General features: G+C 35.8%; 1 protein-coding gene across 1 annotated transcript in view; it reads left to right on the forward strand.

Annotated features, from left to right (window-relative positions):
* Positions 1 to 23,325, forward strand: part of LOC149776126 (uncharacterized) — a 613,155-nt gene that overhangs the window by 447,030 nt on the left and 142,800 nt on the right. The window contains exon 4 of the mRNA XM_089942586.1: positions 14,463 to 15,047. Coding sequence (XP_089798712.1) covers positions 14,463 to 15,047 — 585 coding nt within the window. The remainder of the gene's footprint in view (positions 1 to 14,462; positions 15,048 to 23,325) is intronic.

The raw sequence follows: 23,325 nt of genomic DNA on the forward strand, positions 1-23,325 counted from the left end.
CATAACAATAACATTCCCAAAAGTCAGCTCTGATTCTATCATGCTCCCGCTCCAGTTATAAACAGTCAAAGCGGTACAAGGTCAAAGGTAAATTATGGAGTCCCATTATGTGCACACCATTGTTCCCATTTTAATGTGTGAAAAGAATTAGTTCTAAATATATTAGGAAAAAATGTATTGGTCTGGTTACATTGACAAAAAAATCATCCTATGATGATTGTTTTTTTTTTTTGTGTAGACAAATTTAAATGAAGTATAAACTAGAAAGGAAAGCATCATTTGTGCCTTGTGTTTAACTTTGATCATTGTTTAACTTTTCCCTCCAAAAAATGTATTGTCAGCAGGAAAAATATGGTCAGTGGTTGACCTGGCAAGTCTAGCTTGCTGCTGACAATAAATAGAAGGAATTTTAAGGAGACCTTGATGATAGATTGTGTTGATAATTATTATAATGAGGTGGTAAATTATCCAGGCCAGTTCCAGTGTAACATGAATGTGATGTTCACCACAAAGTTTATACAAACCAGATTAAACTAGTCAACTGTAAGCACTGGGTAGCCATTGAAAAATACACCAGGTTATAACATTATCATAGTATTATATTTCAGTGTTAAAAAGTAGGAATATCTCTTGTCCACCTAGAAAGGTAAAGTAGCTATACTGCCCTTGTATAGAAAGGTGAAGTAGCTATACTGCCTTTGTATAGAAAGGTACAGTAGCTATTCTGCCCTTGTCTAGAAAGGTACAGTAGCTATTCTGCCATTGTATAGAATGGTACAGTAGCTGTACTGCCCATGTATAGAAAGGTACAGAGGCCATACAGCCCATGTATAGAAAGGTACAGTGTGTGCATGTGTGTGTGTGATTTAGATTTTTAACGTAGCTTTAATAGTTTTTAATGCATATTGCAATAATGTCTGCAGTGTGGCAATTTATAGTGATAGCTAGCACTTGGGCATCATGCCACAGACATGTAAGATGATGTCCCACCCAGTCACATTATTCTGACACCAGGCCGACCAGTCCTAGCACTAGCTTCTTAATGCTGAGTGCCAAGTGTGGCAGCTGTTAGTACCATTTTTGTAAGTCTTTGGTATGACTGCTGGGGTTCGAACCTGCAACCTCCCGCATCTGAGGTGGAAGCTCTAACCACTAGGCCACTGGAGCAGTCGAAAGATACAGTAGCAATACGGCCTATATATAGAAAGAAAGGTACTGTGTATTTCCATATATGCCAACAAAGATGTTCCTAATATACAATTTTAAGGGTCTAGTGTGAGAAAAGTGATGAAAATTTTAAACGATCAGATTTAGTTTTATATATGGTGCTGTTTTTTCATTCTACAACATAATGACCAACTGTGCAATAGTTTGAATGGTTTTCAGACCTGCAGTAGAAATGGCAATTTTGCATATTTTCAGGGATTACAGTATCTTTGAAATCTCATAATATATTCTATTAATCCAGCAGGCAGACATTACTCGTAAATAACAATCTTTTATTGAAAGGTGTATTTCATTAGATGCCCTTGGCATCTACAATGGAAATAGTGGTCTCTGAAATTACTCCTTTGCTTGTAATAGCATCCGTCTTGAGTCAAAAATTATGAATTTTGGGATTTTGTTGTCTGCTTTTAGCAGATGACTAGACATAATGTTATTCTGATTGACAGCCACTACTAGTGACTAGCACATCAGACTTTTGATTGACAGCCACTACCATTGGCTAGCACATCAGATTTTTGATTGACAGCCACTATTGGTGACTAACACATCAGACTTTTGATTGACAGCCATTATTAGTGACTAGCACATCAGACTTCGATTGACAGCCACTGCTAGTGGCTAGCACATCAGACTTTTGATTGACAGCCACTGCTAGTGGCTAACACATCAGACTTTTGATTGACAGCCACTATTAGTGACTAGCACATCAGACTTTTGATTGACAGCCACTATTAGTGACTAACACATCAGACTTTTGATCAGAAAGGTACATCTCAAGACTAACATTAGATTAGCCATTGGGATATTTCAGAAAAGACAAGAAAGGTGCTATTTTAAATCCTGCTGTCAGATCAGCCACATTGGCTGCCATGTTGTATTTCTCAGTAAGTCTTTTTACCTTCCTTGGCATGAGATAGCCTTCATATGTTGATGTATGATAAAGCACACCCAAGACTATTACTGTATTCGATGTAATGCGCATATTTGATGTAATACTAATACTTGTACTGTATTTGATGTAATACTCATACTATGTCAGATATGTTGATGTACAATAAAGCGCACCAAAGACTATTTCTGTATTCGATGCAGTATTCATATTTGTTTTAATCCTCATACTGTATTCAGTGTAATACTCATACTGTGTCTGATTGGTTGATGTACAATAAAGCACACCAAAGGCTATTGCTGTATTTGATGCAATAGTTGTATTCAATGTAATACTTGTACTGTGTCCAGTGTAACACTCATACTATATTTGATGTAAATACTAGTATTGTGTCAGATCAGTATTATTTTAATTTAGTACCAACTAGTCAATTGAAGTCTTTTGGTGGAATCTGTTTAGAAGGATTTTTAAGATGACTGCCATGGCAGCCATATTGGACATCAGACTGGAACCATTTTCATTTAGGACCAACTTGAGGTATAGGAACTCTTGAAGTGAAGCCCCATATTGATGAGTAGAAATCAAAATATGGCTGCTGTGGTGGCAGTTGGATGTCCGGTCAGCACCAGTTTCATTAGGAAAACAAGACATCATGGCCACCATGTCAGCCATGTTAGCTGTTTAAGGTCTGCCATTTTCATTTAGAACCAGTTAGACATGAAAAGATGTCTTCTGGTGAAAATGTTAGGTTGATATCCCTTTCCATTCCAGAGGAGTAGCAATAACAAGATTTTCAAGATAACAGCCATATTGGTTGTCAGATATGTGCCATTTTCATTTTGGACCAACTAGACATCATAAGAAGTCTTGCAGAAAACATAGCAACATAACAATAAAAAAATTGTTTAAGATGACCATTATTGACTAGCAACACAATTTTTATTTAGAACCATGGGATGAATGTGTCTAAAGTTTCATGGCATTGTTCCAAGTAGGTCAGGAGGAGTAGCAATGACAAATTTATGGCTAAGGGTAATCACATTTTAATGTCTTTAAAAGTTAAATTCAGTGACATAAAAATTTAGGGACTGATTGATCACATGACTTATTTTCAGAGTTGTAACAAATTTCATGCCTGCCAACAGCATGTGATTTACGTTTTGTTGATGCAGCTTCTTTTTTTTTGTTAGTTTCCTGATTTGTGATGAAAATATGTTTAAGAATATAGTACGCAGTTTTTAGCTTAGATATTGGGGTGGTTGGTTTTTTAACTTAGATATTGGGGTGGTTGGGTGTTTAACTTAGATATTGGGGTGGTTGGGTGTTAAAGGACATTGTTTTTAACTTATATATTGGGGTGGTTGCGTGTTAAAGGACGTTGTTTTTAACTTAGACATTGGGGTGGTTGGGTGTTAAAGGACATTGTTTTTAACATAGATATTGGGGTGGTTGGGTGTTAAAGGACTTTGTTTTTAACATAGATATTGGGGTGGTTGGGTGTTAAAGGACGTCGTTTTTAACTTAGATACTGGGGTGGTTGGGTGTTATACATTGTTTTTAACTTAGATACTGGGGTGGTTGGGTGTTAAAGGACATTGTTTTTAATTTAGATATTGGGATGGTTGGGTGTTAAAGGACATTGTTTTTAACTTATATATTGGGGTGGTTGCGTGTTAAAGGACGTTGTTTTTAACTTAGACATTGGGGTGGTTGGGTGTTAAAGGACATTGTTTTTAACATAGATATTGGGGTGGTTGGGTGTTAAAGGACTTTGTTTTTAACATAGATATTGGGGTGGTTGGGTGTTAAAGGACGTCGTTTTTAACTTAGATACTGGGGTGGTTGGGTGTTATACATTGTTTTTAACTTAGATACTGGGGTGGTTGGGTGTTAAAGGACATTGTTTTTAATTTAGACATTGGGGTGGTGGGGTGTTAAAGGACATTGTTTTTAACATAGATATTGGGGTGGTTGGGTGTTAAAGGACTTTGTTTTTAACATAGATATTGGGGTGGTTGGGTGTTAAAGGACGTTGTTTTTAACTTAGATACTGGGGTGGTTGGGTGTTAAAGGACATTGTTTTTAATTTAGATATTGGGGTGGTTGGGTGTTAAAGGACATTGTTTTCCACAAAGATCTAGAATGGGATAAGAATGTCAAGAGGCAGCTTTTGCTACTCCAACTTCAATTAACTTTCTTTGCTTCCATTGACCTTGAATATCAGTTTTGTTCAGTGTTCAGTATATTCTCATTTTATCTCAGTTATACCTCTGACTGATATTTTTCATTATCCGGTGTATGCTTAGTTCTTGTCATAGATATTAGGCATTTTGGGATAGGTTGAGCTGTAAATAAAGACGTGCTGTGGATCACAAAAATTTGACTTCAAGAGCAGTCTGATCCACTGTACAGTGTAACCAAAATAAACTCCAATAACAACAGTCCTTTTATATTAAAGAATAAACAATTCCCTTTAGTTCATTGACACTACTAGCATTCTTTGTACTTTGTCAAATACATGGTCTTGGCAGGTACTCAAGTTAACACAATAAACAGATTAAATAACAGATCAAGGGCATGTCATCACTTATTTTATTAGATACACATATCACAAATCAGTATATTAACATACAGTAGCAGTCAGCTGAAAATTTCTTCTGATCCAAGGCAACCAAGTTGTGAAAGCTGTGGTTTTAGGAATCCATTTCCAAATTCATTGATATCAGATTACTGGATTATCATTAATTTCAAGCCCTGTTGTACTCTGGCATAATTGGTGTCATTACTGTCCTTTAGAATTGTCTTAAGTTTAAACCACTCCACAGACATGACCATTATTTTAACCTACTTTGTACAAAATTTTAACTTTGAAAGCTTTTACTTTTATATGCTCTGTAATAATAAAATGATACAATATCAGAACCGAAGAAAAAATTGTAGTTTTTAGCTCACCTGGTCATAAACCAGAAATCTAATGCATGGTCTATTGTCTGTTGTCTGTCATCCATTCATCCAATAGCACGAGTTTGTTACAGTTACTCCTACTGAACTATTTGGATGATTGTCATGAAACTTTACACATTTGTGCCATGGTCTAACTGGTCCAAAATGAAAATGGCGCTAATCACAAACCCATTATGGCCACCTCAGCTGCCATCTTGAAAATGTTGTTATGGCTTCTTTTTCTGAACGAATGATATCAACATAAGATTTTCAATAAAAGACTTGTAATGTCTTATTGGTCCTAAATGAAAATGGTATCAATCTGAAGTCTAGTATGACCACCACAGTGGCATCTTGAAACGGTTGTTATTGCTACTCCTTTTGCGTGGATGGAAATATCGAATGCGGTTTTCACTACAAAGGACTTATGATGTGTAGTTGAGTATAAATAAAAATGGTGCTCTACCTAAAGTTCAGTATGTCAACTATGGCAGCCTTGTTGAAAACCTTACTGCAACTCCTCTTTAACAGAAAGTTATATTGGTGATGTTCGTCTACTTTTAAATGAATTTATCTTGTCACTACTTCTCCTTAATGAATGGTCTTATCACCACGGGGTTTTCAATACAAGATTTCTTACAATGCTTTGTTGACCTTGCTGACCTAGCATGTGGCCATCTTGAAAATCTTGTTTTCACTACTCCTTGAGTTTTCGTAGAAGGTTTCTTATGATGTTTGCTTGGTCCTTACCGTCAATATGGCTGCCATGGTAGCAGTTTACTCCTCTCAATATGGCTACCATGGTAGCAGTCTACTCCTCTCAATATGGCTACCATGGTAGCAGTCTACTCCTCTCAGTATGGCTACCATGGTAGCAGTCTACTCCTCTCAATATGGCTACCATGGTAGCAGTCTACTCCTCTCAATATGGCTACCATGGTAGCAGCCTACTCCTCTCAATGTGGCAACCATGGTAACAGTCTACTCCTCTCACATGGATGGCTTTGATACCTACTTGGTCCTAAATAAAAATGGTGGCAGCTGTAAATCCAATATGGCTGCCATGATGGGTGTCATTAAAATCTGTCACTCGTACCCCTGAATGGATGATCATGATGACATGGGATTTTGACCAAGATACTTCTAATGATGGCTTCTTTGCTCTGGATGAAAATGGTGCCAGTTTGACATCCAGTGTATCCACCACAGCAGCTAATTTGAAAATTTTTTTATTGCTGAAGAATATCAGAGATGGTTTCTATACTATGAAGTTTAAAACAAGGAATTGTCTTAATTTGAATTCCTGGAAATTCTTTTCACTCAGTAGAGCATCAAACCTTCATGGGGCTCTTGGTTATTTTATAAATGGAAACAAAATCAAACAGGCATGAAGGTTTATGAAATAGCAAATTTAATGGCAGCATAAAAAAAAATTTTGGTGTTTTTTTTTATTAATAGATGAGAGAAGAATGCCATTCTTTATCATGGTATTGTCCCTAATAACCACTGGAAGTTGCAGCATTAAAATGCATTTACATACATGTAGTTAAGATGGATTTTATGTGGAAGCATTCAGGTTAAGAAGAGTTAACCCATATTTTTAACAAGTTCTATACCGGTAGTTATCATACCCACCACAAAGATTTCCTGGCCCTGTTGTTCAAGAATAATGGTGCTTGCAAGAAAAGAGCATCTTTGATATTTAGTATATATTTATATGGTGCCTGCAATTAAAAGATATGTGATTAAAATACTTTATCAAATTTGAAACAAATAGAGGGTCACAAGCTCTTTTGCAAATGCATGATCAGTGGAATAACAGATTAGTTTTTTAAGTGGAATGCAGATACACTGAAAATAAACTCTAAACATTCATATTACAGCTGTCCCTCGTTATAATGCACTAGTTTGGAACTACAACTTTTTACTGCATTATGTAATGAACAGCATTATAGTGAGAATAATGTTATGTAATAAAATGTGGTGTAGTGAGAATAGCATTATGTAATAAACTGTGGTATAATGACATTATCATTATGTACCAAACTGTGATGTAGTTAATACTGGGTTATGTACCAAACTGTGCTTTAGTGAGTACTGGGTTATATACCAAACTGTACTGTAGTGAAAACAGAATTATGTACCAAACTGTGCTGTAGTGAGTACTGGGTTATGTACCAAACTGTGCTGTAGTGAGTACTGGGTTATGTACCAAACTGTGCTGTAGTGAGTACTGGGTTATGTACCAAACTGTGCTTTCGTGAGTACTTGGTTATATACCAAACTGTGCTGTAGTGAAAACAGAATTATGTACCAAACTGTGCTGTAGTGAGTACTGGGTTATGTACCAAACTGTGCTGTAGTGAGTACTAGGTTATGTACCAAACTGTGCTGTAGTGAGTACTGGGTTATGTGCCAAACTGTACTGTAGTGAGTACTGGGTTATGTACCAAACTGTGATGTAGTGAGTACTGGGTTATGTACCAAACTGTGCTGTAGTGAGTACTGGGTTATGTACCAAACTGTGCTGTAGTGAGTACTGGGTTATGTACCAAACTGTGCTGTAGTGAGTACTTGGTTATGTACCAAACTGTGCTGTAGTGAAAACAGAATTATGTACCAAACTGTGCTTTAGTGAGTACTGGGTTATGTACCAAACTGTGCTGTAGTGAGTACTAGGTTATGTACCAAACTGTGCTGTAGTGAGTACTGGGTTATGTGCCAAACTGTGCTGTAGTGAGTACTGGGTTATGTACCAAACTGTGCTTTCGTGAGTACTTGGTTATATACCAAACTGTGCTGTAGTGAAAACAGAATTATGTACCAAACTGTGCTGTAGTGAGTACTGGGTTATGTACCAAACTGTGCTGTAGTGAGTACTAGGTTATGTACCAGACTGTACTGTAGTGAGTACTGGGTTATGTACCAAACTGTGCTGTAGTGAGTAATGGGTTATGTGCCAAACTGTGCTTTAGTGAGTACTGGGTTATGTACCAAACTGTGCTGTAGTGAGTACTGGGTTATGTACCAGTCTGTGCTGTAGTGAAAACAGAATTATGTACCAAACTGTGCTGTAGTGAGTACTGGGTTATGTACCAAACTGTGCTGTAGTGAGTACTAGGTTATGTACCAGACTGTACTGTAGTGAGTACTGGGTTATGTACCAAACTGTGCTGTAGTGAGTAATGGGTTATGTACCAAACTGTGCTTTAGTGAGTACTGGGTTATGTACCAAACTGTGCTGTAGTGAGTACTGGGTTATGTACCAGTCTGTGCTGTAGTGAAAACAGAATTATGTACCAAACTGTGCTGTAGTGAGTACTGGGTTATGTACCAAACTGTGCTGTAGTGAGTACTAGGTTATGTACCAAACTGTGCTGTAGTGAGTACTGGGTTATGTACCAAACTGTGCTGTAGTGAGTACTTGGTTATATACCAAACTGTGCTGTAGTGAAAACAGAATTATGTACCAAACTGTGCTGTAGTGAGTACTGGGTTATGTACCAAACTGTGCTGTAGTGAGTACTAGGTTATGTACCAAACTGTGCTGTAGTGAGTACTGGGTTATGTGCCAAACTGTACTGTAGTGAGTACTGGGTTATGTACCAAACTGTGATGTAGTGAGTACTGGGTTATGTACCAAACTGTGCTGTAGTGAGTACTGGGTTATGTACCAAACTGTGCTGTAGTGAGTACTGGGTTATGTGCCAAACTGTACTGTAGTGAGTACTGGGTTATGTACCAAACTGTGATGTAGTGAGAACAGAATTATGTACTGCAACACACTATAGCATGAATGATTGAAATGTATCAGATATTAATGTTTTGTTTTCAAGAAGAATTTTTTAAAAATTATAGGAAGATTCAGATTTGTTTCTATCCATTCTTGGGGTCCATAGCTGTACCATGTTATATACTGAATCACATAATAACAAGAGTGGACTGTATTATTGTGTATTTAACTTGTATATTTTCTCAATTGTCTTGCAGAGGATCATTTGTTCTATTCCATACACAGCCTACTGTCATGTATCCATGACTTTTAATGCATTCAGATTGGATTAAACAGATTGTTGGATGAACAAATAAATATTCTCTTAAAGAATGTGTGCTTGACCATCCACAAGATGTGGTTACAAGTGTACATGCAATACATTTAGGAGTCCATTATTTCAGTGGAGTTATTTATGTAGGATTATTATAACATTTGATCATTGATTGATTACATTTTCTGCAGATAATTTTTTATACATCCCAATAATTAATTGATTATAGGTTGTGCTAATTGTTGTGATCATTAAGCATAAATTCACACCTCCTCCAATGAGTGGGATTGCTCATTATTTGACAAAGGAAAATAGTGTGTCAGTAAAATAATGAATAAAAGAAATATTTCTAGCATATTGCTTACAGGTGATCATTTGATTTGGTTGCTTGATTTACATTGCAGGAGATCTGATTTGGTTTGGTTCCTTGATTTACATTACAAGTGATCTCATTTGATTTGGTTGCCTGATTTACATTACAGGTGATCTCATTTGATTTGGTTGCCTGATTTACATTACAGGTGATCTCATTTGATTTGGTTGCCTGATTTACATTACAGGTGATCTCATTTGATTTGGTTGCCTGATTTACATTACATTTGATCTGATTTGGTTTGGTTTGTTGATTTCATCACATCAGCACAAATGGGTTATTTAGGGTTGAGGTAATTAGTGTAAAGTGTTTGCCTGAGGACATGATGTGGGAGGAGACCCCCTTGAGCTTGTGTAATGATTCAAACACTTTCTTTGTCACAATGACTCTCTTGTATCTAGGTTAAGGTGTCAATCACAGCATGAGACTTTTAGATGAACTAAGAATATTTTAAAGTAAGGGTGTCAGAAAACTTAGATTAGTTTGAAGTAAGGGTGTCAGAAAACTTAGATTAGTTTGAAGTAAGGGTGTCAGAAAACCTAGATTAGTTTGAAGTAAGGGTGTCAGAAAACCTAGATTAGTTTGAAGTAAGGGTGTCAGAAAACCTAGATTAGTTTGAAGTAAGGGTGTCAGAAAACCTAAATTACTTTGAAGTAAGTGTGTCAGAAAACCTAAATTAGTTTGAAGTAAGGGGAAAACCTAAATTAGTTTGAAGTAAGGGTATCAGAAAACCTAAATTAGTTTGAAGTAAGGGTAACAAAAAACCTAAAGTATTTTGAAGTTGTTGTTGTTGTTGTTGTTGTTGTTCTAGGGTTTAATGCCATTTTTCATCTCAAGATAGGCTATACATGGTGGCCAGTATAATTGGTAGAGGAAGAACCCTGGCAAACCCAGGGAAGAACCACCGACCCACGAGAAGCTACTAGCATATTTTGAAGTAAGCGTGTCAGAAAACCTAAAGTATTTTGAAGTAAGGGTAACAGAATACCTAAAGTATTTTGAAGTAACGGGGTCAGAAAACCTTGAGTAGTTTGAACTAAGCGGGCCAGAAAACATTGAGTAGTTTTTGAAGTAAGGAGGTCACATAATCTAGAGTAGTTTGAAGCAAGGGGGTCAGATAACCTAAGTGTAGGTGAGAGGGAAACAAATTTGGCAGTGCGGTCAATTAATGCAATTTTCAGCAAGTCTTTAGTCTTCTTTCATTGTATACATTTTTAGCATAACATTTATCACCTTATTTTGTGCGGATGCAGTTTTCAATGTCATCTTTTCTTGTATGCAATTCCAACATAATATTGGCCATCTTTAATCTTCTGGGAAGATGATGATGATGATAATGATAATAATAATAATAATAATAATAATAATAATTATTATTAGTATAATACTAAGAAGAAGAAGAAGAAGAATAATTTCAAAAGGCAAGACAGTAATGAATTTAGTACTGTCCTCAATTATATACATATGAAGCAATATGTTCACACTCACACAAAAAATACACTAACAAATATTTACACAAATCAAGATTGCAGCATAAAGCACAAAAAAATAATAGAAATACTCCATATTATTTCATAATAAACATATTGATACTTAGAGATGATTTAATAAGATAAGGAATGTTAGTCCAAATAAAAGCTCCTGAAAAAATATTTTTTCACTTGAAAGAAGAGTTTTACATACTTTTCATTATATTGAATGTAGCTTTTTAATCTGTATGTATGTAAATAATACATGTATGTAAATAATACATGCCCACAAGGAGGATTAGTTCCTTGAACCTAATTGACCTTACGCCAGAAGGTAGATCACTCCGCCTACCGAACACGTGACTTGACAACCTCTTAACCTCCGACAAATATTCTGTGAAAATGGCGGGCGTGATAACATTAAAAGATATACCAGACGATATTGGTGAGCAATATTTGCCATATGAAACAACATTGAGACAGAGACAGAAAGCGAGAGCATTTATCCATCACTTGCACTTCTCTGAGTTACGTCGGTATGTGAAGAACTCACCCCATGGAGAACTCGCCCCCACGTATCTGGAGAACTCGCCCCATAGTGGTTGGAGAAGTCGCCCCAATTGGTTGGAAAAGTCATCCCAAAACATCACCCAAATAACCTTTTTATAACAGAATTAAGTCATCTTTTACGTGATTCATATATATATATATATATATATATATATATATATATATATATATATACACACACATATATACACGATCACAAAAGAGATATTAACTAAATTAAAGCAATATCATAGTAATATTTCTAAGGATGAAATTAATTCTGTATATAATCTAATGAATGACGACAGTATAGTGATTAAAAAGGATGATAAGTCAAACACTATTATTATTGTGAAGCAAGATGATTATGTTAAAGAACTTGAACATCATTTAGAAATTAAATAGCAAGTTTCAACATGCATTAATGAGATTGCTAAAAATAATAATTCCGGATGTGAGGAATTTGGTACTTTCCCTCTTAACATACGTACACCTCAAAAATAATAATTCCGTATGTGAGGAATTTGGTACTTTCCCTCTTAACATATGTACACCTCAAAAATAATAATTCCGTATGTGAGGAATTTGATACTTTCCCTCTTAACATACGTACACCTCAAAAATAATAATTCCGTATGTGAGGAATTTGGTACTTTCCCTCTTAACATACGTACACCTCAAAAATAATAATTCCGTATGTGAGGAATTTGGTACTTTCCCTCTTAACATAAGTACACCTCAAAAATAATAATTCCGTATGTGAGGAATTTGGTACTTTCCCTCTTAACATACGTACACCTCAAAAATAATAATTCCGTATGTGAGGAATTTGGTACTTTCCCTCTTAACATACATACACCTCAAAAATAATAATTCCGTATGTGAGGAATTTGGTACTTTCCCTCTTAACATACGTACACATCAAAAATAATAATTCCGTATGTGAGGAATTTGGTACTTTTCCTTTTAACATAGTACACCTCAATTCTACGTATTACCCAAAACTCGTACAAATCCTGACATAATTTACCATTAAATTTTCCAGGACAACCCATTATATCAGGTTGTAATTCATATACTGAAAACCTATCCAAATTTATTGATAGTGTTTTACAACCTTTAATGAAATCACTTCCATCATACATTAAAGATACAACTACTTTCATTAAAAAGTCGAAGTCTGTTCCACATCTATCTGATAATTTCAATCCTGGTATCATTAAATGTAACATCACTATATACCAACATTCCACAGGCAGATATTGAAGCATGCAAATATTTTCTCGATAACAATCCTAATAATAGCACACTATCTAGCGAAGATATTTGTAAAAAAATAAATACTTATCTTGGAAAATAATTATTTTCAATTTATTAATACGAATTACATACAGATAATGGGTATTAATATGGCCCCTATATACTCTTCCCTTTCATGGGTGAATTAGAAAGGAATTTTATTCAAAACGAAAAGTTTAATCCATCTCTTTGGTTCAGATTTTTAGATGACATATTTATGATCTGGAAGCATTCAACTGAAAAACTGAAAAAATTATTGATATACAATAGCCGAGTCGATACCGACAGAAGCAGCTTGTCGGAGGAAAATGGCGGACGTAAACAGTGCCTGGGGTGTGTATAATAGCGCTCGCTGATTGGTCAATCGAACAGAATGATTGACAACTGGCGATAGGTCAATTGTGTCACTTCTTTAATTAAAGTATTATTGTTATTAATATTATTATTGAAAAATATTTGTGCATTGCTCCTTGTTTGGCTTGGGTACTTTGAAATTGTGATCTGGTAATGCTCTTAGATTTGGGTCACCAAGTAAATGGGGGCAGATTTTGTAGACACCATGTACATCATTTTGGGCTTTCTGTGAATATTGTCATGCATTGGTAAACATGCTGATTGTGATGTGATTTTGATTTTTAACGTAGCTTTAACAATTTTTCAGTCATATTGCTACAATATCTGCAATGTGGCAGTTTATATCGATGTCTAGCACTGGGGCATCATGCCACAGACATGTAGCATGATGTCCCACCCAGTCACATTATCCTGACACCAGTCCTAACACTAACCTCTTAATGCTGAACACCAAGTGAGGCAGCTGTTAGTACCGTTTTTGTAAGTCTTTGGTATGACTCGGCCAGGGATCGAATCCACGACATGCGTACTCTCTAACCACTAGGCCACCGGAGCAGTTCAAGCAGTGCATTATCAATTTCACTGATTAGTCAGGAGAGTCCAATTCAATAGGATGCACCTATACCCTGCATACAGAATACATGGTAGAAAATCTCTTCATTATAAATTTAAAAGTTGTAACCCCCAAAATGTAAAGGAGTTTATTGGCAAAGCAGATTTCACAGTTAGTTGCCAAAAGGTGTCAGTGGCAGATTGAACTCTAACTATCATGTGTGTATTGCACACAGAGAACAAAAAAAAAAAAAGCTTTCTTCTAAAGAAACTGAGTACTCCTTTACAAAAATAACATAAGCAATTTCTTCTTGTAGCTGAAGAAATACACAATTAACAAATGCAAAGGATGTTAAGAGTATGATAAATTCCAACCATCCAAAAATATGAGCCGGAAAAATGGTATAAGGGAGAAAATTCATTTGATTTACTCAGGTCACAAAAGAGTTGTTCCCCTTTGACATACTAGAATGCATTGTGTTGCTGTGTACATTCCTAAGGATAACAATCATTTTATTTTGTCACCATGGTAACACATATTATCAGACAGTAAACTTTATCAAGCTCACATCATTGCACGTACCAGTTTATGTCACTGTATTACTGGCCGTTATCTTGTAATTACCAAATAATTACTTGCAGTCATTTTTATGTTTAATCCTTTTATCATCATCATCCTCATTCTTGTTGTTGCAATTTTTGTCGTTATTATTATCATTATTATTATTATTATTATTATTATTATTATTATTATTTTGTAGGATCTCAGTGCATTTGCAATGCCTGTGATGGAAACGGAAGACAAGCACCCACATTCACCTGTTGATGTGGTTGGGGACGATCAGGATTTCAGACCTCGCACTGGCTCAACAGGTCTTCGTGGATTATTTTCAGGGAAAATGCGGAGCCAATCGAAATCGGGAGAGGAACCAACTAAAGACAAAGAGAAAGGAAATTCACCATCAACATCATCCAAAGTCAAAAATTTTTTTGGTTCAATCAGGCCAAGATCAAAATCAGATTTATCAGGAGTTAAAAAACCAAACAAGAAAGCAATCCAAGCAGCTAAATTGTCTATGGACCAATCATTGGATGAATCACAGCTTTCTACAAAGGGATTAAATAACAGTGACCAGAATTTGAATGCATCTTTGCCCAGTGGTTTTGGGCAAGGGGTCTATGCAACCCCAATGGGTAGAATTCTTGAGGGGCAGTTATTGGTGCCTGATGGAGATGGAAGGACACGACATACTTCAGGGCCCCCAACTGGAGTAGATCATTTTATGAACCGATATCGACCTCGTGCAAATTCTGATTCAAAACATAGAAAGGTTCTTCTACATCAGGTAATTATTATTCTTTTCCTCACTTTTATTGTCCTTTCTGCCAAGAAGATAACAAAAGGCAAGTGGTCACAATATTCACTTATCCAGTGTCAATTTTTTATTTGTTAAGGTGGGCATATATATATATATCATGACTTTAACTGACCTTTTCAAAAGAGAAAAGTATTATGGGAGTGTGACCCAAATGTGATGATCAGCATCATGTAGCTGCTTGACACCGTATTTTTAGTTTTGGCCCAGTCTCTTATTTGATCTCATTTTGGGTGTGTTTTCTGATATATCTTTATTAATTTGACAGTGGTGCATTGTAGTTAAGTGACTACACCCACTGAGTTTTAACATGAATGTTAAAAAAATAGAGGATATATTTTACAACACTAATAACTATGCATCTTCAGTAAGTGCCATTAGAGAAACACTTTCATAAGAATGCAGTTTGTATATTTTAAAAATTGGCCCTATATTGTCAGGTTTTTATAATGTTTAGCTGTACATTGTTTTATATAAAAAAAATTTTTATAGAATTTTATTTTACTTATTGGACTACATGTTGACATTTAGTTGGGGTGGGAGTCAAATTTCTTGCCTTTGCATTTCTCAATCAGAACTTTGAATTAGTACTATATAAGTCTGTATGTGTGTATATAAGACAAGCTAGCCCTGTTGTGTTGGAAGGAGGCAATTGATATTCTTTTTTTTATATCTCCCATTAAACAATTTTAAACTTCTTAGCCAGCTTTAAGATCACGTTTATAACTAAACAGCGTGGACTGATATAAAAACTATCATGTGATGCAGTTTTAAGGGTAGAAGGGCTGTAACATTTGAAAAATATCTGTAAATGAAGCTGCCAAAAAAATTATTTTTACCTGACAGTTAAAAGGATTTTGTTGGAAATGTGAATTCAATGTCATTTAGTGCTCATTAGCAGCATTATATATTGGCCAGACTGAAACTCATTTCAGGAAATTTGTTATTTTTTATTTTCATTCAAATTCTTAGGATCTCATCTTTGTCAGAAACTTCTCCCAAATTCAAGGGAATATATAGTGGTTCCCTTCTTCTGTGTTCGCTCCTTCTGCAGTTTAAGGTGACCTTTCAAAAAAGTGGCCTGTCATTAGTGTGACAGAATACTAAAAATGTATTACAGCAAGTATACAATTTTGGCATCAAGCAAGATCAGGGGAGGGTCTCTATTTAGAAGGGGGCTTCTTGGGAATCATTAATCACTCAGATGAGTGTGGCATCTATAGATCAATCAGCTATCACAGAATAGAAATTCCATGACCACAGAGTAGAAATTCCAAGACCACAGAGAAATTCCAATCCCAAGCTACATGTGTATTATTACATAATTCTGTGGCCAAGCAATAACTTGCCCAGTTGTATAGGGTGAAAATAGAGGATATATTTTACAAGACCAACAAATTCAAGCCTTCATCACATGAAGATTTTTCACACTGTTACCACAATAATACCGGGTACATACGAGTCTCATTTCACCATGAAATGTGCAGGTTTTAAAGAAATATGCAAATAAGTAGATAGAGTGTGGGTAAGTAATATTTTAAAAATTTGTTTTATTGGCACTGTAACACATTATTGGCTGTGTCATGTAAAGGAAATGGATGTTAGTGCATTTCCACAAGGACATCTCATGGCAGCCGACTGAGGCTGGCCTTGGCAGGTATCAAACCTGTAACTGTTAGATTACAAGTCCAACAGTCCACCAAATGAGCTAATATGGCTCCTTCTTACTCTTAACTGTATAGAGTACTTCATCAAACTATTGTACAGGTATACCTCATTCATCCAACTTTATTCATATAAACCATGACTATGTTAACCAACTTTGCAGATTTGGTATGATCTAAACATATTCATCGAAAATCTCGTACCAAATTTAAGATATTTTAGTTTTACTGGTCAAAAGTGTTAGAGGTCAAGGTATGGTTAAAGGTGTTAGAGATCAAGGTATGGTCAAAGGTGTTAGAGGTCAAGGTATGGTCAGAAGTGAAGGGTTAAAGAGGTCTCGAGTATAGTTCAAGATCCTTTTTAAGCACAGAATTCTAGCTCTAGTTGGCAACATTCTGTCATAATGGACACAGTGGCTTTTGTGTGCATGTCCATACATCTGTTCATCCATCCAAACCATAGATTAAGGTTTTAACATTTTAAACTCGCCTGACCATAAGGGTAAGTACGGTTATAGTTAAGGGCTTGTGTTCATTTTCTGCTCATCAATATTTACTTGTTAACATTCTGGAGGTCAAAGGTTTTGCTTTGATTCTGATAAAAACATGAAATATTATCAATATCTTTGATGTTACCAAGTATGAACAAGATGCATAGTAACACAGTATCCTTGACGTTACCAAGTATGAACAAGATGCATAGTAACACAGTATCCTTGACGTTACCAAGTATGAACAAGATGCATAGTAACACAGTATCCTTGACGTTACCAAGTATGAACAAGATGCATAGTAACACAGTATCCTTGACGTTACCAAGTATGAACAAGATGCATAGTAACACAGTATCCTTGACGTTACCAAGTATGAACAAGATGCATAGTAACACAGTATCCTTGACGTTACCAAGTATGAACAAGATGCATAGTAACACAGTATCCTTGCATCTGATTGGATTTACCACTCTGTACAGTGATCCAATGATCTTTGGGGTTGCAGGTCCATGTATTTTTTGTACTTGAGCACATTTTTGGTCATATAGTTTCACTTTCTTTCTGTTATTTACTTTAAGACCAGAGTCATAAAATAATGTACATCACCAGTAACAAGTAAATTGTATTTGATATTGCTTTTAAAGATGTATATTGTTATGACACAGATTCAAATAAATATACTTACCTCCAAATATAATGATCTAAATATTAAATCCACAATCATAGAGAAAATATAAGCTATGTATTCTGTTGTTTACAAAATAAATGTCGCTGGTCAGATACAATATGAACTTGATGTTGGACAAGGTCAGATACAAAATACAGATGTATATAACATAGTTATTAAATCTATCAAAGGACTGAAATTCCATCAACAACAAAAAAAACAATCTCTCTTTTTTTCAGTTACAACTAGGATAAGCTCTCAAAAGATTCTTTTTGGAAAAATAATCTTTCATTATCAACCAATCCTGGCTTGCCAAATCCGTATATACTCTATTTCATCTTTACTCGTTTCCAGACTGGTCCCCATTTTTCCATGTAATTAGTACCACGAGTCCTCAAGAGCCTACTTGATGAAAGGCCTACTTCATAAGCCTATTTATTCCTATGCTCTTCTACAATTTCCAAAGGCCTACTTCATAAGCCTATTTATTCCTATGCTTTTTACAATTTCTAAAGGCCCACTTCATAAGCCTATTTATTCCTATGCTCTTCTACAATTTCCAAAGGCCCACTTCATAAGCCTATTTATTCCTATGCTCTTCTACAATCTCTAAAGGCCCACTTCATAAGCCTATTTATTCCTATGCTCTTCTACAATTTCTAAAGGCCCACTTCATAAGCCTATTTATTCCTATGCTCTTATACAATTTCTAAAGGCCCACTTCATAAGCCTATTTATTCCTATGCTCTTCTACAATTTCTAAAGGCCTACATCATAAGCCTATTTATTCCTATGCTCTTCTACAATTTCCAAAGGCCTACTTCATAAGCCTATTTATTCCTATGCTTTTTACAATTTCTAAAGGCCCACTTCATAAGCCTATTTATTCCTATGCTCTTCTACAATTTCCAAAGGCCTACTTCATAAGCCTATTTATTCCTATGCTCTTCTACAATCTCTAAAGGCCCACTTCATAAGCCTATTTATTCCTATGCTCTTCTACAATTTCTAAAGGCCCACTTCATAAGCCTATTTATTCCTATGCTCTTCTACAATTTCTAAAGGCCCACTTCATAAGCCTATTTATTCCTATGTTCTTCTACAATTTCTAAAGGCCTACTTCATAAGCCTATTTATTCCTATGCTCTTCTACAATTTCTAAAGGCCTACTTTATAAGCCTATTTATTCCTATGCTTTTCTACAATTTCTAAAGGCCTACTTCATAAGCCTATTTATTCCTATGCTCTTCTACAATTTCTAAAGGCCTACTTCATAGCCTGTTTATTCCTATGTTCTTCTACAATTTCCAAAGGTCCACTTCATAAGCCTATTTATTCCTATGCTCTTCTACAATCTCTAAAGGGGCCCTGAGTGACAAAGTGGTCTAAAGTGCTCACTGTTCCGGATCACTGCCATCTCACCTATCTGCAGGAGATCGCAGGTTCGAATCCTGGCCGAGTCATGCCAAAGACTTACAAAAATGGTACTAACAGCTGCCTCACTTGGCGCTCAGCATCAAGAGGTTAGTGTTAGGACTGGTCGGGCTGATGGATAATGTGACTGGGTGGGAAATGATGCTACAAGTGTGCGGCATGGTACCCTAGTACTAGACATCACTATAAACTGTCACACTGCAGACATTGTAGTGATATCACTGAAAATTTTTTAAAGCTACGTTAAAAATCTAAATCACACACACACACTCACCTCTGTCTGTGTGGGTTCGAGTCTCAGGCTTGGCTAACGTGGGTACATGAGAAAGCTTGCCAGTAGCTTTTTGTGGGTCGGTGGTTCTTCACAGGATTTTCCAGGGTTCTTCCTCCACCAGTTATACTGGCTGCCATGTTTAGCCCATCTTGTGCTGAAAAATGGCATTAAACCCTACAACAACAACAACAATAACAACAACAACAACACTCTCTAAAGCTCTGCAAGATTTTAATGTGGTACTATCTGGTACAGGGAGAATCATCACAGCCAATAGTTGGGGTCTACCCTAGTTAAAATATAGGTGTGTAGTTATTTTTGGTTACACATGGTGCCAAATAGAAGATAGAAGATGAGAGCTGCCAGGGAGGAGTGCAAAGCTTTGAGAGATCTTTGATCTGTATGGGGCCATGTGACAATAAAATACACCACTGTGTCACTACTGAGTATGAGTTTGCAAAAGTGCATCATACACTTGTGCAAAAAATGACTTCATTCTCAGACAGTGAAACGTAGCCCTGTTTATGATAATCCAATTTATCAAGACATAATCAACTTCACTCTGACTAACCCATTCTTAAATCAGCAATAATAATCTTTCCAATAGCAAGGAGATTGCAATGAATAAACAGTAGTTTTTTTTCATGTACCAATCATTTCATATTTGGGCGAAGAGACCTGGAATTTCTTTTTTGCCCAGGATTTTTTAAAATCTTTTTTGGCTTACTGCAAATTAAGACATCAGAACTTACCATTAATGTAACTCTATTGAAGTGTTTCCTCTGCTGACATGCTGTAACATTGATGTAAAAAGTTGATCATGACTCATAGCATCTGTCTGACATTGACATTTGCATTATCATTAGCATGAATTTGATGTCTATGAAAGTAATTGTACTGATCCATATTTCTGGGGTACCTGCAATATAGACTCGTATTTCATTTGACTACGAATATATAACCCCTTCATGTAGAGTTAGGTGACATATATATATATATATATATATATATATATATATACTGCACTTCCAAGGCTAGACACATTTTTTATTGGTCTTCAGCTAACCTTCACAAAGTATGTGAACTATCAATGGCATCAGCACAGATAAAAGCATATGCATGTATTTAAACATTTATTTACTCAATATTGACCATTCTTTTGTCCCAAGCTCCAGGCAACATTTTGAAATAGATTTTATATACCTTCTTCATAAGGGAGGGGGTTAACTTTGTACATATTGTAAATGAACTTTACATTTGTGGTCATTTCCATTTGGCCAAGGCTTTTTGCACTCAGCATAAACTGCTGTTATGTCTGGTGATAGGTGCATCATGATTACTACATAATCATCGCAGCTGTAGGTCATGGTGACCTATATTTCATAATGATTTGACTTGGGTTCAGTTTTGTAGTTTAAGAGTCTTGTAGTCTCAAGCTCTGTTCATAATAGAATCATCGAACTATGTGCTTGTATGTATTCTATGTTTTACCACACCCTTGCTACAAATAAAGGTTAATGTGACCTACCTTTAATATTTTACTGTCTTAAATCAATTATTTGCATTTAGTTCATGATCAAATAGATTTATATCACTCTGTGAATACATGAATTCATGAAGCTTACTGAAGGGATGCATGTTGCCACTAAAAATAGAGAACTGTGACCTATATTTAATGCTTCAGTTTCATAAAATTGGTTCAAGTTTATTTCTTGAGCTCAGTACATAATAGAATAATCCATCCAGATCATTGTCTGCATCTCTGTAATACCACACACTTACCAGAAAAGAATGTCACTGTGACCTACATTTTATATTTCACAGGCATAGGTTAATTTTTTGCAGGTGTTCAGAACCATGTAAACATATACTTAAATGTTATGAGGTGATGTGTCTTGATACCACCTCCATTACAGAAGTAGGTCACTGTGACCCATATTTCTTGCTTTATTATCTTCAGTTCAGTTTTGAGTATTGTTCATGCTTGAATCATCAAACTGGATTATGGCATGCATCTGTCAGTACCACACCCTTGCAACAAAATGATGTCTCTTTGACCTTCATTCTTAATTATATTGGCCATATTGTTACATTTAGTTTATGAATACATGCATTGCCTTGGGGGGGGGGTACATCCTTTACAATGAATTTATACCAGGAATAATGAAAAGGAATGAGAAAGTGCATCTTGATGAGCACTATACCCTCATATTAAAACAGGCTATAGTGACCCATACATCATGCTTCATTGATTTTGCTTACATTTTGGTTACTGTTTATGCTTGCATCAATAGACTAGATGATTGTATTCATCTGTTTTAGTACATTTTGTAATTTCAAGTTTGTCCATAATGAAAATAGTGCAATCTGATATCCAATATGGCCATCACAGTGGTTATCTCAAAAATCATGCTAACATTGCTCTACCTGAAATGGGTGGTCATGTCTACATGGGGTTTTCACAGTTGGTCCTTAATGACAATGTTGCCAATCCAATATAGTCACCACATTGTTACTCCTCCTGACTGAAAAGTAATATTGCTGTGATATTTTTACTAGAAGATATATGTTGGTCCTAAATTAAATTGGTACGGCTTGCACAGCCAATATGGCCACCTATGTGGAACGTAAACATGGGGCCACCACAGCAGCTAATTTAAAATTCTTACCTCTGAAATATCAGACAGTTTTAATGTTCGGCTATTAGAAGAAAATTGTCCTATATTTTTTAAATTCCTGTAATTCTTTAAAGCTGGTTAAACATCAGTCCTGCAAGCAGCTATTGTTTTATGTTTTATGCTCTGTGACAGTAAGTGTGTAGGTGGGTTTCAGTAGCTTTTTAAATAGTATTTAAGCACAGTAGTATTTAAGCACAATACTTGCAGTATACATGTAATGCCAATTAAATGCTGACATTGAAATTATTAAATGTTTGAGATAAAGATACAAAATTGGAATTAAAGTCCTTAGAAAAGGGGCCTAGGTCTCTTTAATTGGAATTTTTTTTCTGATGAGAATCTTTACAGCAGCTACCAAAGAATAGTAAAAATAGAGGTAAGCAAGTAGGTCTTTGATTTTACTCTGGTTTATCAAAATATTGAAATAACCCATCACTCAAAGCTAAATGACTTGTGTAGCATAAACTGTAAAGCAGGATTGTCACAGCCTTTTGGTGGGGGGGGGGCAGTCAGGTGAAGAATATTTACAGGGTTAAATAAGATATGAACAGTGGCTTGCAGTAGTGAGCTGCAGCCCCACTGCAAAGCCAGGTGGTCACGAGAAATACACTGAAGGGTTTGTACCATATGTACTTGCTTATAAGTCTGCAAACTGCAAACAAGAAAGACCCTGGTCTGCTGTAGCATAATGCACCTACAAATCATGATCTTTGTTGTTTCTTCTACTGATTACCTCTTAAAAACTGCACAGATGCAGATCTGCCAATACATTATGCTGTGTGCAGTTGGGTTTGTCTTATAAGTGAGCATATATGGTACTGTTGGCAGGGGTTTAGCAGCAGAGCAAATTTGGTAATAACTTTACACTAAAACCCAAGTAATGGCATTTAGGGGCTGACCATTTGATTGAGGGAGGATGCTGGGATTTTTGTTTGAACAAGAATGCTTTTTCTTTGTTTTACCACAAGCTCCTCCCCTCCTCCACCAAAATTTTTTATAGATGGTCAGTCCCTAACTACCAGTAACACAGTTATAAA

Source organism: Sinohyriopsis cumingii, chromosome 18 (assembly GCF_028554795.1).
Source record: "Sinohyriopsis cumingii isolate HCF-2022 chromosome 18, ASM2855479v2, whole genome shotgun sequence".
In the NCBI taxonomy this organism is placed as follows: Eukaryota; Metazoa; Mollusca; class Bivalvia; order Unionida; family Unionidae; genus Sinohyriopsis; species Sinohyriopsis cumingii.